The sequence below is a fragment of the Saimiri boliviensis genome, chromosome 21, assembly GCF_048565385.1.
Source record: "Saimiri boliviensis isolate mSaiBol1 chromosome 21, mSaiBol1.pri, whole genome shotgun sequence".
Lineage (NCBI taxonomy): Eukaryota > Metazoa > Chordata > Mammalia > Primates > Cebidae > Saimiri > Saimiri boliviensis.
Genome location: NC_133469.1, coordinates 8,356,601 through 8,371,932, shown reverse-complemented (window position 1 = coordinate 8,371,932; position 15,332 = coordinate 8,356,601). Strand labels below are relative to the sequence as shown.

At 62.4% G+C, this 15,332-nt stretch overlaps 2 protein-coding genes across 12 annotated transcripts in view; both read left to right on the top strand.

Moving 5' to 3' along the window:
• Positions 1–5,272, top strand: part of PLXNB2 (plexin B2) — a 31,967-nt gene extending 26,695 nt beyond the window's left edge. For all 10 annotated transcript variants that reach the window (XM_010343352.3, XM_074391065.1, XM_074391066.1 and 7 more), the window contains 10 exons: positions 446–602; positions 750–850; positions 925–1,009; positions 1,281–1,435; positions 1,511–1,671; positions 1,851–1,998; positions 3,546–3,610; positions 3,746–3,821; positions 4,289–4,363; positions 4,445–5,272. In XM_010343352.3, coding sequence (XP_010341654.3) covers positions 446–602; positions 750–850; positions 925–1,009; positions 1,281–1,435; positions 1,511–1,671; positions 1,851–1,998; positions 3,546–3,610; positions 3,746–3,821; positions 4,289–4,363; positions 4,445–4,549 — 1,128 coding nt within the window. In that variant the 3' untranslated portion in view covers positions 4,550–5,272. The remainder of the gene's footprint in view (positions 1–445; positions 603–749; positions 851–924; positions 1,010–1,280; positions 1,436–1,510; positions 1,672–1,850; positions 1,999–3,545; positions 3,611–3,745; positions 3,822–4,288; positions 4,364–4,444) is intronic.
• Positions 5,273–8,707: 3,435 nt separating this feature from the next.
• Positions 8,708–15,155, top strand: MAPK11 (mitogen-activated protein kinase 11). Of its 2 annotated transcripts, none has more exons than XM_074390794.1 (12): positions 8,708–8,939; positions 11,146–11,275; positions 11,449–11,507; positions 11,596–11,707; positions 11,792–11,821; positions 11,909–11,956; positions 12,035–12,149; positions 12,427–12,498; positions 12,735–12,814; positions 13,317–13,356; positions 13,437–13,610; positions 13,859–15,155. In XM_074390794.1, the coding sequence occupies exons 1-12, from the start codon at positions 8,824–8,826 to the stop codon at positions 13,936–13,938; spliced, it is 1,056 nt and encodes a 351-aa protein (XP_074246895.1). In that variant the 5' UTR covers positions 8,708–8,823; the 3' UTR covers positions 13,939–15,155. The 2 variants fall into 2 exon arrangements, with proteins under 2 accessions (XP_074246895.1, XP_039319232.1); XM_039463298.2 differs by having other exon boundaries at positions 8,713–8,939; positions 13,278–13,356.
• The last annotated feature ends 177 nt before the right edge of the window (positions 15,156–15,332 follow it).

The following is a 15,332-nucleotide window of genomic DNA, read 5'->3' as shown; positions in this document are numbered from 1 at the left end:
TTGCGCTAAGGAGCTTGGGCATCAGCTCTCTGTGCTCGGGGAGAGCCTGGGTGCTTGTGGGTGCAGGCTCCGGAGGTTGTAAGTGTGCGGGCCTGAGGCAGCTCTTCCTGGATGCTCCTGCTTCCTGCAGGGCATGTGAGGGGCCCGGTGTCCCACGTTCTGCGCACAAGTGACCGGATCCTGTGCGCGTGACGTATACGTGTGCTTCTGTGAGCTTGCGTGGTAGCCTGAGTGAGCAGTTCCGAGCTGTCCCTGCTTTCTGTCCTACTGAGCGGAGCAGGCAGGGGAAGGGCAGAGTGTGGTCATCTCGGAAGCCTTGGGGGCTCAGAGCGCGGCTGGCCGGGTGCCGCCTGAAGGTGCTGCTGTGGTGGGCAGAGTGGCTCCTGCTTGGTGCAGGTGAGAGCAAGGGCCTCTCCCGTCGGGCTTCATCTGGTGTTTCCTGCAGACAGTGAGTGTGATCGTGCAGGACGAGGGAGCCGACGCCATCCCGGTCAAGGTCCTCAACTGCGACACCATCTCCCAGGTCAAGGAGAAGATCATCGACCAGGTGTACCGCGGGCAGCCCTGCTCCTGCTGGCCCAGGCCAGACAGCGTGGTCCTCGGTGAGTACTGGCCACTCTGCATGCAGACACATACGTGCCTGGGCCCTGTCCTGTGGCAGATCCTGACCGTCTTTCTCCCTTGGGAGTGGTGGGCAGCGGGAGGAACTTGGGCGGCCTGGGCCCAAGCTGGGCTGTCTCTTCCCACAGAGTGGCGTCCGGGCTCCACAGCCCAGATCCTGTCGGACCTGGACCTGACGTCACAGCGGGAGGGCCGGTGGAAACGTGTCAACACCCTCATGCACTATAATGTGAGTGTGTGGGCTGGGGTGGGCTAGAACCGGGTACCCGGGCGCAGGGCCCCCCTCACTGCTGTGTTCCCCAGGTCCGCGACGGAGCCACCCTCATCCTGTCCAAGGTGGGGGTCTCCCAGCAGCCAGAGGACAGCCAGCAGGACCTGCCTGGGGAGCGTGAGTCTGTCTCTCTTGCCCGTTTCCTTCCAGCCCCTGGAGGTTGGTGTGGACCATGTCCGCCCTTGGCACATGTACTCCTGCCCACCTGACCTCCAGTGCTGCTTTGGGGCACAGGTACAGGAGGTGCCCGAAAGCCCCGCTGGGGAGGTGGCCCAGTGACTGTGGCCGAGGCCCCACTTTCCTGCCACCACCCAGGGGAGTTGTGCGTGTCCCTGTGGGACCCAGGCCCCAGACCTGGTGGGGGTCCCTCAGTGCCCGCTCCCCACAGGCCATGCTCTGCTGGAGGAGGAAAACCGGGTGTGGCACCTGGTTCGGCCAGCCGAAGAGGTGGACGAGGGCAAGTCCAAGCGAGGCAGCGTCAAGGAGAAGGAGCGGACTAAGGCCATCACCGAGATCTACCTGACGAGGCTGCTCTCCGTCAAGGTTGGCTGCCGTGGGCATGTGGGCTGGCCCCAGGAGCCGCAGCCACAGCGCCACGCTGAGCCCCTCTCCCCACAGGGCACGCTGCAGCAGTTTGTGGACAACTTCTTTCACAGCGTGCTGGCGCCTGGGCACGCCGTGCCGCCCGCGGTCAAGTACTTCTTCGACTTCCTGGACGAGCAGGCGGAGAAGCACAACATCCAGGACGAGGACACCATTCACATCTGGAAGACCAACAGGTGAACCTCTGCACCTGTCCAGTGGGGCCCGCCCGGCCCAGCCCCGCCTCTCACTCACCTGAACCTCCCGCACCCACACTTCGGCCCACCCGGCCCGGCCCCGCCTCTCACTCACCTGAACCTCTTGCACCCACCCTGTGGCCCAGCCCCGACTCTCACTCGCCTCTGCTCTACCTCAGCTTACCGCTCCGGTTCTGGGTGAACATCCTCAAGAATCCCCACTTCATCTTTGACGTGCACGTCCACGAGGTGGTGGACGCCTCGCTGTCAGTCATCGCACAGACCTTCATGGATGCCTGCACACGTACAGAGCATAAGCTGAGCCGCGTGAGTGGGGCGGGGGCAGGTCTGGGGCAGGGAGGACCTTGTCTCGGGTGTGGATTTTTACATCTTGGGCTTGAGCCCTGGATGGAGGGGTGGAGGGTGGCCGAGGCTGGGGGCAGAGGGGTCTGGGGCAGAGCCTGGGCGGTTCTGAGACCCCTCTCTCCTCCTGAGACCTGAACATAAGCAGAGAAACTGAGTGTTGACGCTCGGTGCCGCAAAGAAAAATTAGCACTGAGACAAAGGATTTTTTATAGCAACGCAATTTTTACTTCCTGGACTGCAGGAAGGGCACCCTCACTAGCCATCTTGCCGCAAAGAGGACAATGAACAAAGGAAAACACACAAATTTATTCCTCATGCATTTGGGGTCGTCCTTACTGCTGTGTCTGATCTCCGGTGGCTGGAGCTAGACTTCAGAATCTAAACTAAAACCTGATTGGCTAACAACTTAAATTTTTTTTTTTTTTTTTTTTTAAGATGGGGTTTCACCATAATGACCAGGCTGGTCTTGAACTCTTGACCCACCTGGGCCTCCCAAAGTGCTAGGATTACAGGCGTGAGCCACCGTGCCCGACCTACAACTTAAAATTTTTCTTTTCTTTTTTTTTTTTTTTGAGACGGAGTTTCGCTCTTGTTACCCAGGCTGGAGTGCAATGGCGCGATCTCGGCTCACTGCAACCTCCGCCTCCTGGGTTCAGGCAATTCTCCTGCCTCTGCCTCCTGAGCAGCTGGGATTACAGGCATGTGCCACCATGCCCAGCTAATTTTTTGTATTTTTAGTAGAGACGGGGTTTCACCATGTTGACCAGGATGGTCTCGATCTCTTGACCTCGTGATCCACCCGCCTCGGCCTCCCAAAGTGCTGGGATTACAGGCTTGAGCCACCGCGCCCGGCTTAAAATTTTTCTTAACAGATAAAAGCAATGGAGAGCTGGGACATGTCTGTGAGCACGTCCAGCGCTGATATTTTGGTTAAAGTACAAAGACATAGAACACACTACGTGCCTGTAAGGATGGCATGTTTAGCAGCTACATAGGATGGGGATTAACAAAGTTATGAGCACACTTATTCTTTAACAAGAAAAGAAACTTTTAAAAGGAACTTTTCTACTTACCACACTTTTACTACACATTACAAAATACGTAGTTTTTTCTTTTTAGACGTTTCGCTCTGTCAGGCTGGAGTACAGTGGCACGGTCTTGGCTCACTGCAACCTCCGCCTCCTGGTTCAAGCAATTCTCCTACCTCAGCCTCCTGAGTAGCTGGGATTACAGGCATGCACCACCATGCCCAGCTAATTTTTGTATTTTTAGTAAAGGTGGGGTCTCGCCATGTTCACCAGCCTGGTCTTCAGTCCCTGACATCAGGGGATCCACCCGCCTCTGCCTCCCAGAGTGCTAGGATTACAGGCATGAGCCATCTGGCCCAGCCAGTAGTTTTCTTGATGAAAGTGTCAGGAGTTCTGGGCAGGGGAAGCTACCAAGGGGGACTCTGAGCAACCGCAGCCCGGCCCCCTGGGCCAGGCATCACTAGGCTTTGTCCCCAACAGGACTCTCCCAGCAACAAGCTGCTGTATGCCAAGGAGATCTCCACCTACAAGAAGATGGTGGAGGAGTAAGTGCTGCCTGCCCTCCAAGCCAGGTCCCCTTGCCCACCCTCCACCCTCTGGGGGGAGGTTCAGGCCTTGGTTTCCCCCACCCACCCCTTTGTGCCCTTGCTGCCCGCACTGTGTGATCCTCCCCCCTGCAGTTACTACAAGGGCATCCGGCAGATGGTGCAGGTCAGTGACCAGGACATGAACACACACCTGGCAGAGATTTCCCGGGTGAGCAGGCCACCAGGGATGCAGCCATGGCCTCCCCTACTCCCTGTTCCCACCACCCTGTGCGGAGCCTGGCCCTGAGCTGCAGGGCAGGGGTAAAATGGTGTGATAGGGGGATGGGACTTCGAGGTGGGCCCAGCTATGTGAAGTGAGCGTAGCGTGTGGCTGCTGCTGCGTGGTGTAGGGAGTATTGGGCTGCTTGACGCCCAGCCCCGCCCAGCGCCCCTCCCTTCGGCTCTGTCTTCAGCATGGGTGGCACAGGGAGGCACTGAGATGGTTGCCTGTGCACGACTCTGCGTGGGTGTCTGTCTGAGGCTGTGCCGTGTGGAGGCCCCCAAGTGCTGGCTGTGCCCAAGACCCCAGCTGCTACCCTGCGGGAGGCCCCTTGTCCTGGGCATCCAGCACTACCCCTGCCAGCCCTGGGGCTCCCATAGCCCCTTTTTGGCCCTGACCATCCCATCACTCCCCAGGCGCACACAGACTCTCTGAACACCCTCGTGGCACTGCACCAACTCTACCAGTACACACAGAAGTACTATGATGAGGTAGGGTCAGCCCCTCGGGTGGGGAGAAGAGTGCGGGGTGCGGGCGCTCTCCCGACGTGCTCTGATGAGACCCTCCCTCAGATCATCAATGCCTTGGAGGAGGACCCAGCCGCCCAGAAGATGCAGCTGGCCTTCCGCCTGCAGCAGATCGCGGCTGCACTGGAGAACAAGGTCACTGACCTCTGACCTCCGACCTCCAGTGCTGCCTTGGGGCACAGGTACAAGAGATACCTGAATGCCCCTGGGGGAGGAGGCCAAGTGGCTGTGGCGAAGGCCCCATCCTCCCCTAGAGAACTCACCCCTCACCAGAGTGGGTGCAGCGGGGACCCAGCCAGCGCCTAGACTGTAGCATCTTCCTCTGAGCAATACCACCGGCGCCACACCAGCCCCAGCCCCAGCCCCAGCTCCCGCTGGCGGAACCAGCATCGGTGTTCACTGTGCAGTCTCGAGCGATTCGCAAATGTGCCTTACGCTGCCATGCTGGGGGCAGCAGGCCTCCGCCTCCACCCATGCACCAGCAGCCGCCTCCATGCCCTGGGTTGGGCCCCCAGGGAATCTGAGGGCCTGTGGCCCCCAGGGCAAGTTCCCAGACACTGTCTGTCTGTGCACCATGGGATGGGAGGAGGAGAAAAAGCGGTACGATGCCTTCCTGACCTCACCAGCCTCCCTGAGGGCGCCTGCACTCTGGGTAGACTCCGGCATTCTGGGTGGACTCACAGCTGCTGGGCTCCACCTCATAGGTCAAATGGGACGTCCTATGTCAGGGCCCTGGGGTCCTGGTCTGTCAGACAGACTGCCCTAGAGCCCACCGGATCTGGGGCTACTGGCAGCAGCTCCACCAAGACCACCCCACCCCTTTTTGTAAATCTTGTTCATTGTAAATCAAATACAGGCGTCTTTTTCACTCTGCGGATTGGCTGAGTTCTTCCTGGGGCTGCTCACCACCCCTTCCCTGGGCTCTGTGGGCCCTAATAGGGGTGGGGGTGCTAGGAGGGGGGCTGTGGGGAGGTGGAAGGGTGCTTGTGGGAGGTGGAGGTGGCTGGGAGGGGTGCTGGGGGAAGGTAGAAGGAGGTGTGGGGAGGCCGAGGGGGCTGGGAGGGGTGCTGGGGGAAGGTAAAAGGAGGTGGGGGGAGGTCGAGGGGGCTGGGAGGGGTGCTGGGGGGAGGTAGAGAGGGCTGGGAGGAGTACTGGGAGGTAGGACTGCTTCTGGTGCCATCTGGTGGCTTTGATGGCCTCCTTTCGTGCAACACATTCTTACCAAGTGCCCGCTGTACACCACGCATGCACTGTCCTGAATGCTAGGAACAGAAGCAACCAGGACAGGCAGGGCTCGGAGCCTCCCCTGTGTGCCAGGATTATAGGCAGCCCAGGCAGGAGTATTCGGTGCTCCAGACCCAAAGTGAAGGTCCAGCTTCAGATCTGGCTGGATCCAGGCGAAAAATCCCGAGATTCTGCTGGTCCGGACTGCTAATCCATGTGCTAGGATCCATTCTCAGGCAGCCCCAGCCTGTCTCCCCCAAACTGGGGCACATCATGGCTAGGTCTCTTTGAAGGGCAAGGCCTCGACTGATGGAGTCCCCTTTGGACTGGGGCAATTCCATTTAAGCCATGAGGAAAAACGGGTGGCTGTGTCTCCCCCACAAGAGAAAGGGGTACAAGGCAAACTGACATTCCCTGCTCCAGGGACCTCTGAAATGACATCAGGTTCCCCCATTCCAGAGAAACTTGGGGTTGGGAGAGGTTGCAGGCTCAGCAGTCTAGCATCTAGGTGGGGGCAGGCCCTGGGTAGAAGTTGGGCATTGCTGGGGTGTGTGTGGGTGGGCTGAAGTGGTCAGCTGGCCAGAGACGGTGGCCTGTCCTTTCTGGTGCTTTCCAAGTCCCATTTTCCTCCCAGAGTGGTGGGAGGAGGGGCAGTGGGCAGCTTAACAGCCCAGGGCTACATCCTGCTTGCTTCTTACCGGCGGGAAAGTCGTGTGCTAAATCAGCTCCTCACCCACTATCACCTGGTCCCCCAGTGAGCAAGGCCAGATTTGTCTGTTAGGAAGTTCACTGCAGGAAGAGGCCCAGCTGGGAGGTACCTGGGGGACCAGAGAGGACTGTCACACCCCTCCAGTGAGGAAAGGTGGTCTGGGACAGCACAGGGGGCAGTGGGCATGGAGAAAGGGTGGTGTGCAAGTTTGGGGCAAGTTTGTCAGCTGGGTAGGAGGTGCTTCTGCCCCAGGGCCCCTCACCCCTGCCCTACCAAGTGCTATTCCCAGCTCCCCTGCCCCAAGCCAGTCCTGTCACCAGCAGCCTCCTCCTCTGGCCCTGGAACTGTCCTCCACTGGTGGCTCCCTCCAGGGGGGCTTCCCTGGCCCCCCAAGTTCTGATGGTGCCTCTCCTGGAAGGCGGCCTCCAGGCACTCTTGCCATCTGAAACTCCTCAGTGGCCACTCCTCTGCAATGCCACGACCCCGCACTGTCCCCAGCAGGCACCTGGGTGGGACCTCTTCTGCCCGGGCAAGCCGGTAGGGGTTCCTGGGGCAGGTCCGCTCAGTGATGACAGAGTCCTGTCTCTCTGCCTGAGCCCCACCTCCACCCGCTGAGCGGCTGGGCCAGGGAGGCCTCGGGGATTGCAGGCGGGAGCCGCCTTGGGGGAAGCCTGACACCTTCCCAACCCCTTGTCTCCCACCCAAGAGGCGAGAATGGAGCCGTCCAGCCCTGCCCCCCCACCCCACCACCCCACTCCCCGCCCCGGGAGGTCTAGGGGCGCGGCCGGTCGCCAGGGTAACCCGGCTCCCGCCCTGCCGGTCCGTGGCGCAGACAAAGGCCGCTTCCATCCCTCGGCGGCAGCGGCCGCGGCCACGGTTCCCACAGCGCCAGGGCTGCGCTCCCGCCTCCTCCTCCTTTAGCTGAAGCTCCATTAACTCCGCACAAAACCTAAGCCCGCCTCGGCCGGGCCCAGTGAAAGGCGCCCCGGGGCGGGAGCCCTCGGAGAGGCCGCCCTCGTCCTCGCCCCAACCCAGCCCCAGCGAGGAGCGGGGCCACCCCCAGGCCTGTGCTAGGCCCCAGGCCGGACGCCGGCTCCCAGTGGGGAAACTGCGGCTCGGGGCTTGGTCATGCAAGAGGGACTGGGCTCAGACCTGTTCCTGGTCTGTTTGTATTCGTCCCGGACACGCGGCCGTTCACCAGGACCGCGTTGGCTGTCTTAATTTGGTTGCAGATATTTAAAAATCAGATTTGACATTAAAACTCGGATTTTAATGTTTTTAAAAAGAAGTTTTTTGGGCCACTGGGATCTTGATTTCTCACCTCGCTGGAGGCGGCTGCCCAGCCACAAAGCCCTCCACCCACTGCTCTAACAGGACGTAAGTCAGTGTCCGGTGCTCCAGGAGGCAATGCTCCTTCGAGCCGTTGCCACTTTCCAGTGGGAAGGTGTCAGGCTTCCCCAAGGCTCCTGCCTGCAATCCTCGAGGCCTCCCTGGCCTGGCTGCTCAGCGGGTGGAGGGTGGCGCGGGCGACGAGACAGGAACCTGTCATCACGCGGCCCGAAGCGCGGCACAGAAGCCGAAGAAGAGTGGGGCGCTGCGGACGTCCCCGCCAAGGCAGCTCCCCGCGCCTGGCCACCCGAGGGGCTGACTTCACAAGACCCAGTGCACAAAGGCCGCTTCTCGGACTTGGGATAGTCAGGGTGGGCTTCCTAGAAAAGGTGGCAGCTAAGGAGGGGAAAGCTAAGGAGCAAAATGGATCCGTTTGCGGCCTGCGTTTGGGTAGGAAGGCCCCGCGGTGACGCCGCTGTCCCTGGTCCTGACAGCCCTGGCCCAGCGGTCGCGCCTCTCCCAGAAGCGAGGTCAAGGCAAGCCGGGGCAGGAAGCCTGGAAGGTTCTCCCGAGCGTGCCGCGGATCAAGGTCTGCAGGTCCTGCGCGAGAAAGCCAGGCCGGCCCAGTCCCAACGCCTTTCTTTCGGCTGATTTTCTATCCAGTGCCGAGTCTTTAGGTGACGCTATTCATATTTCTGTCTTGACGAAAAATGATTCCCATGGTTCACCCCCGGCTTCTTGGCTTCTGACGGTTCTCCCTCGTTGGGGAGGGAGCCGCTGGGGTGGGGATGCCCGGGTCCAGCCCAGACGCCGGCCTGGGGAAGCGCGCGGCCCCTAGGAGATGCGAGCAGAAGGGAGGTGTCCGCCCTTGGTGCCCCCGCCCCCCTGGCAAAGGGAGGGCCGGTTTCCGCTCTGCCGCCGCCTCCGAGGCGCAGGAAGCAGCATTTGTCTCCGGGAACCCCCCCTCTCCCCAGTCCAGGCCACCCAGCCCGGGAAATCCGCCCGGGCCTCCCGGCCCCGCCCCGGAGCCCCGCCCCCGCGCCCGCCACCGCCTCCGCGGCCCTCCGCTCCGCTCCGCTCGGCTCGGGCTCGGGCGCGGGGCGCGGGGCGCGGGGCGCGGGGCGCGGGGCAGGACACCGGCGGAGCGGCAGCCGCTCCGGACATGTCGGGCCCTCGCGCCGGCTTCTACCGGCAGGAGCTGAACAAGACCGTGTGGGAGGTGCCGCAGCGGCTGCAGGGTCTGCGCCCGGTGGGCTCCGGCGCCTACGGCTCCGTCTGGTAGGGGCGGGGCAGAGGGGGTGCTGGGTGGGGGCCGGGCCGGGCCGGAGAGCGCGCCCCCTCCTCGCCCGCGCGGGGTTCTCGGCGTGGGGAGGGGCCTCGCCCTGCCTCCGCCCCCGGGCGCCGCGCGGATCGGAGGAATGAATGGGGTGGGGGTGGCGCAAAGAAACTTTCCAAGCCGATGCCGCTCCCGATTCGGAGCGCCCCCCACTAGGCCTGAGTCCTGGGGGTCACAACCGGCGTGAGGGTGGGTCTCAGGCGACCGAGAGCCGAGTCCCCCGACGTCCAGGACCCTCATTGCCTGAGCGCCCACCTGGGATTCACTGGGTCAGATCAGGCAGTCGCGGGGGTCTAGCAGATACCCCTCCCCCGCCCGGGGCGGGGACTATTGTTTGAAACAAGAAGCCCCGTTCCCGGAAGTCAAGACCTATTCCCTGGTATGGCCTCAGGCTCCCCCTCAGACCACCACCCCCACTTAGGCCCTGGGACCAGAGGACCTGGCCTGGGGCCCAGAGAGACGACAGAGTCAGGGTGGGGGAGGGACCGACTGGGCCGAGGCCTCTTAGTTACCCAGGCAGCCCGGGCTGCAGGGGCTTGGGGTGAGGTGGTTACCGGGAGTCCCAAGTGGCAGCTTCCATGTTGACTGGGAGGCGGACCACGGGTATGGGGTTTGAGAGGTGCAGCTGGGTCCTTATGGAGGCCAGTGCCCGATAGCTGCTGCCCACTGTGGGGTCCTGGTGGGGCGGAAGGCAGAGGCAGCCAGGGCAGGACATTGCCCCAGGCACTTTCAGGTTGGCAGTGGGACCTCTAGGCCCACCAGAGGCGGAGCTCAGCAGGTGACATCAGGGGCCGGAGGTCCCAGGGCGGGCTCTCTTCTCGTGTGGTCCCTACCCTTCCATCAGAAGCTGCAAGTGGGTCATGCTAGCCATCCCAGCACAGATCTGTCTTCCTCTCTGTGACCTCGAGGGCAGGAAGAGAGTCCCGGTCAGTGTGGGAGTGGCCACAGGGAACTAGGGTGGGGCCTGTCTGGATTAGCCTCTGGGACTTGCCTTCTGGAAGTTGCTGAGGGGTGTCCGGTTCTCTGAGTGAGGCCTGGTCTCCCAGCCTCTACCCGCACTCCTGGCCTGTTTACTCAGTTCTACTGCCAAGGCTGGGGACTGGGTGCCAATTGCCTGTCACCTGACTGCACAGATGCAATTGGCCAAAATAACCTCCTGCCCACATGTGGCCACTCCCCTCACCACACCAGGTGCACCCTTCCCTGGTCATAGGCTGGGGGCATAGCTGCCCCAGGCACCTCGTTGACTTTCCTGAACCACCGGGCCCATGAGCATCCCAGACCCAGCAGGAGCCGCCCCTGCTCCCCCTGTGTGAGCATGGGTTGTGGCCTCAGCCTCCACTTGCTCTTGGACAGGATCCCAAGAGACAGAACTGGGAGGGAGAGAAGGGACAAGTATCAGCCAGAGAAAACGGGCTGTGCAAAGGCCTTGCCTTTAGCAGGGCTGAGGGCAGTGGGACAGGGGAGGCTGGGGGCGAGGGCCACCTGCAAAGGGAGGGTGGGCTGAGGAAGGTGGCGCGGGGTGGAAGGTCTGGACACCTGGGAAGTGGGGCTGGGCGAAGGGCTGTTCTGCGGGTTGGGCAGATGCCCTCAGCCGGACATTACCTGTCCAGGTTTTGTTACAAATAATGATGCAGTAAACACCTCTGACCAACTTTCCCTCTCCATTTTGAACACTCAGAGGCACTGGGGGTCCAGGGGCTTTGAGGTGGCTCTAGAAACCTCCTCCGTGAGCCTCCTGGACCCATGGGGCCTAGGGAGCAGAGGGAGGCTCGACTGCTGCAGGCAAACGCCAGTGGCTGTTTTCCTGCTGTGTTTTTCCACGCTGGGTGGGAGGCCTCGCCTCTAGCCTCGCTTTGAATGGGGGCCCTGGGTCGGTGGGGCTAGGGGACAGAGAAGGTCCAGGACCTTGCGGTGGTGAACACACGCATGGCGGTCCAGCCCCAGGGGTCCTTCCCAGCAAGCGCGGAGGCCCAAGGGCGGAGGCCGAGCTGGGGCGGCGGGGCCGTGGCGGAAAAGCCCCACGGCCACATCCCCACGGCGGAGCGGCGCCGCCCGGGTACACGCGCGTGCGGCCGGGAGCGCGTGTGCGCGCGGGCCGCCGCCCACGGACCCCTCCCAACACCGCCTCATTCGCCCGCCTTCCAGTTCGGCCTACGACTCGCGGCTGCGCCAGAAGGTGGCGGTGAAGAAGCTGTCGCGCCCCTTCCAGTCGCTGATCCACGCGCGCAGGACGTACCGGGAGCTGCGGCTGCTCAAGCACCTGAAGCACGAGAACGTGAGCCGGGGGCGGGCTGTGGGAAGGGCGGGGCCCGGGGGCGGGGCCGCAGCGCAGCCAATGGGCGGGTGAGCCCTGGTTGTGGGGGCGGGGCCGTGGGGCGGGGCCCGGGCTGCTGAACTGCGGCCAGTGTTCGCCGCCGGGTCCTGATCCCTGCTGCCCGCGCCACCCAGGTCATTGGGCTTCTGGATGTCTTCACGCCGGCCACGTCCATCGAGGACTTCAGCGAAGTGTGAGCGGCAGGGCGGGCGAGGCAGCGCCCTGGGGAGCGCGTTCGCGGATGGGCGGCGGGGCCCTGTCCTGACCGCCCCCCTCCCCAGGTACTTGGTGACCACCCTGATGGGCGCTGACCTGAACAACATCGTCAAGTGCCAGGCGCTGAGCGACGAGCACGTTCAGTTCCTGGTTTACCAGCTGCTGCGCGGGCTGAAGGTGGGGCGCCCTGGGCTTCGCGGGTTTCCAACGCGCGGGGCGGGCGGTCCGGGCCCAGCGCTGACCGCAACCCCCCTCCCGCAGTACATCCACTCGGCCGGGATCATCCACCGGGTAGGTGCGGCCGCAGGGTGAGGGTCGGGTCCGGCAGGGCTCTGCCCGGCCCCCTGTGCTCACGCTTACGCTCGGCGTGGCCTGCAGGACCTGAAGCCCAGCAACGTAGCCGTGAACGAGGACTGTGAGCTCAGGGTGAGGCCTGCGGGCAGGGGTGGGCAGGGTGGCGGCGAAACCTGTTCGGGGCTTGAAAACACCTCATGGTCATCCCAGATCCTGGACTTCGGGCTGGCCCGCCAGGCAGACGAAGAGATGACGGGCTACGTGGCCACGCGTTGGTACCGGGCCCCTGAAATCATGCTCAACTGGATGCATTACAACCAGACAGGTGCAGGGGGAAGGCCTGGCTCTGCATGCTCAGTCTTGGTGGGCAGGCAAGGTCCCCAAGAATGTGGGACCCACATTCAAAAGCAGCCCTTCAGAGGCTGCTAGAACATGATGGGTGCTGGCCCCCTCTGGCCCTGCAGCTGTCACCTCCCCCTGCCCAGGGTTGGATGTGGCCGAGGAGGGGGCCTACCTGTTTTGGGGTCTAGATGTGACTTCTGGTCTCCTGGAGGAGGGATGTGGGGTGGGCAGACTGACGGAGGCTCCCCGCCCTCACACAGTGGACATCTGGTCCGTGGGCTGCATCATGGCTGAGCTACTCCAGGGCAAGGCCCTCTTCCCAGGAAGCGACTGTATCCTTGGCTCAGGTTGGGGAGCAGGGTCAAACAGGGCTGCTCCTGTAGGGTAGGGGCTGGTGCTGGCCCCTTCTGGTGGGTCTCGCCTCCTCTGCCCTCCCCCATGCCATGCTACCTTGGGGTGGCCATCCTCAGCTGTAGGAGAGCAGGCTCTGGGCAGTGCCCCAAATCTTGGGTCTGAGGGCCCAGGAGAGGTCCGTGGCTGGCCGGTGGGTGTTTCCTGAGTGACGCAGACATTGACCAGCTGAAGCGCATCATGGAAGTGGTGGGCACACCCAGCCCCGAGGTGCTGGCAAAGATCTCCTCAGAACATGTGAGTAGGTGCCCGCCAGCCAGCAGCTCCCTCTGCTGGCTGAGCCCCCAGGCTCTCTGGGGGAGAGGGTAGTATTGAAATGCAGGGACAATGTGGGGAACATGGGACGTGGTGGGATAGAGCCCAGGGCAGGTGCCCAATCCCTGCGGGGGAAACAGGAGAACAGGAAAGACATTCCTGACATCAGAGACAGTGGGTGCTAAGCCATGATCCCAGCAAGCAGTGCCTGGCCATGGCAGTGGGGGTGGGCTGGGGGCAACAAGTGCCCAGCTCCTGCAGGCATCGGGGCTAACTGAGGAGCTAGAGCCACCAGCTCTATGCAGAGGGGTTCACCGGTCTGCCTATGCCCTTGTCCTGGCTTGCTGGAGTGAATGAGTATAGTGGCTTGCTGAGAGAAGCCCCAGTTTGAGGCCAGAGAGGCAGAGAGTGAGCAGCCTCCCCAGGTGGTGTTGTTTGCTCCCAGGCCCGGACGTACATCCAGTCCTTGCCCCCCATGCCCCAGAAGGACCTGAGCAGCATCTTCCACGGAGCCAACCCCCTGGGTGAGGACCGCCCTGGGGCTAGACTGGGCTCCATATCTGGCCCTGGATGTAGAGCTGACCCCCACCTGGCTCCCCTGCAGCCATAGACCTCCTTGGAAGGATGCTGGTGCTGGATAGTGACCAGAGGGTCAGTGCGGCCGAGGCGCTGGCCCACGCCTACTTCAGCCAGTACCACGACCCTGAGGATGAGCCAGAGGCCGAGCCGTACGATGAGAGCGTTGAGGCCAAGGAACGCACCGTGGAGGAGTGGAAGGGTGGGCATGGCAGTGGCTGGGGTTGGGTCCAGGGGCCTGTGGGCTCCATTACCCCAGAGGCAGGAAGTACTCCAGTTCCTCTCCAGACTGGTCAGGCACAGAAGGGCGTGCCGGTGTCAGCACTCTGACTCTGTGCTGAGGCTGCTGTCACAGTGTGGTGGGCCTGGGCTGGGTGGCAGGTGCCAGACAAGCAGTTGGGGGGCTGGGCTGTGGGAGGCACAAGCTTACCCTTTCCCTTCACCTCCTAGAGCTCACCTACCAGGAAGTCCTCAGCTTCAAGCCCCCAGAGCCACCGAAGCCTCCTGGCAGCCTGGAGATTGAGCAGTGAGGTGCTGCCCGGTAGCCCCTGACAGCCTGTGGAGGGGCCTGGGCCTGCACCTTTCCACAGCTGATCTGGTTTCCTCAAGAGGCGCCTCCCATCCTCCTACGGTCACTGACTCCTGGCCTAGGACCCCTTGCCTTCAGGAGAATCTACACACATGTATGCATGCACAAACATGTGTGTACATGTGCTTGCCATGTGTAGAAGTCTGGGCACAAGTGTCCCTATGCCTACCTTGGTCCTCCTGCCCCCTCCTGGCCACTGCACTCGCCACTGGGACCTGACTGTAGGGTCCTGGATGCCAAAGGAGTTCCCCTGGGGAGTTCCCCTGTCTGTCCTAGGCCGACCCACGGGGGAGTGTCAGCCAAGGGATCTCTTCTGTCCCAGGGCTCTGGAGGGCGCACTGGGGCCAGAAACCCTGGAGACTCAAAGGGAGAGGTCTCAGTGGCTAGAGCTGCTCAGCCTAGAAGTAGGGGTCTGCCCTGGACACTGCCGAGACCCACAGGTCTTGAGAGGCAGAGCCAGTGTGCCATCAGGCTGGGCAGGGACAACCACTAGGTGTCAAAAGAAAAGCTGCCTGGAGCCTTGTGTTCACCCATGGGTGTGGGCATGTGTGGATGGGCATGCACTCCCCGTGTTCATGTCAGGGCACATGTGGTGCATGTGAATCCGTGGGCATCCAAAGGACAGCAGCCACGTCTGGTGAGAACCCTGAGCTGGGGCGGTCGTGCTGCTGCTTTCCCTCCCCTCAGTTCCTGATGCTTCAGGGATGTTGGGATTCAGACTAGAGGCTCCAATGGGCCAAAGGGCAACCACATGAGCACAGCAGGGCTTTTTCCTTGGACATGAGAGCTATAGCAGGTTCCTGAGGCTGGAGGTGGGGGTGGTTCAGCCTTGAGGACTCTAAGGCAGGCTGAACACGTAGATGTGGACTTGGATTCGGACACTCCTGCCCCAGCACCCTGGCCCGCTCTCTACCTCTGCCCACTGTGCAGCCCTGCAGCCGGAAATCTGAGGTGCTCTGGTCTGCGGGTCAGTCCTCCTCTTTCCTTGTCCCAGGATGGAGCTGATCCAGTAACCCCGGACATGGGACCCTGCTCAGAGCTGAGTTGGGAGTGTGGCTTTGCCCTGGAAAGGTGGTGACCTCTTGCCTTGAGGGGCCCAGGGAAGCCTGGGTGTCAAGTGCCTGCACCAGGGGTGCACAATAAAGGGGGTTCTCTCTTGCTTGGCTCATATCCAAAGGCCACTCCAGGCCCTGCTGCCCTGCCATTCCTGCTGCTGGGGGTGGGGGGAGTGTCTGGGTCACCCTTCATCACTTGTCTCCAGCTGGCCAGATCCCTCAGTCCCTCAGAACAGTGGCCATCTTCTGGCACCCTCCCTGCTCCCTGGAGGGTCTGAGA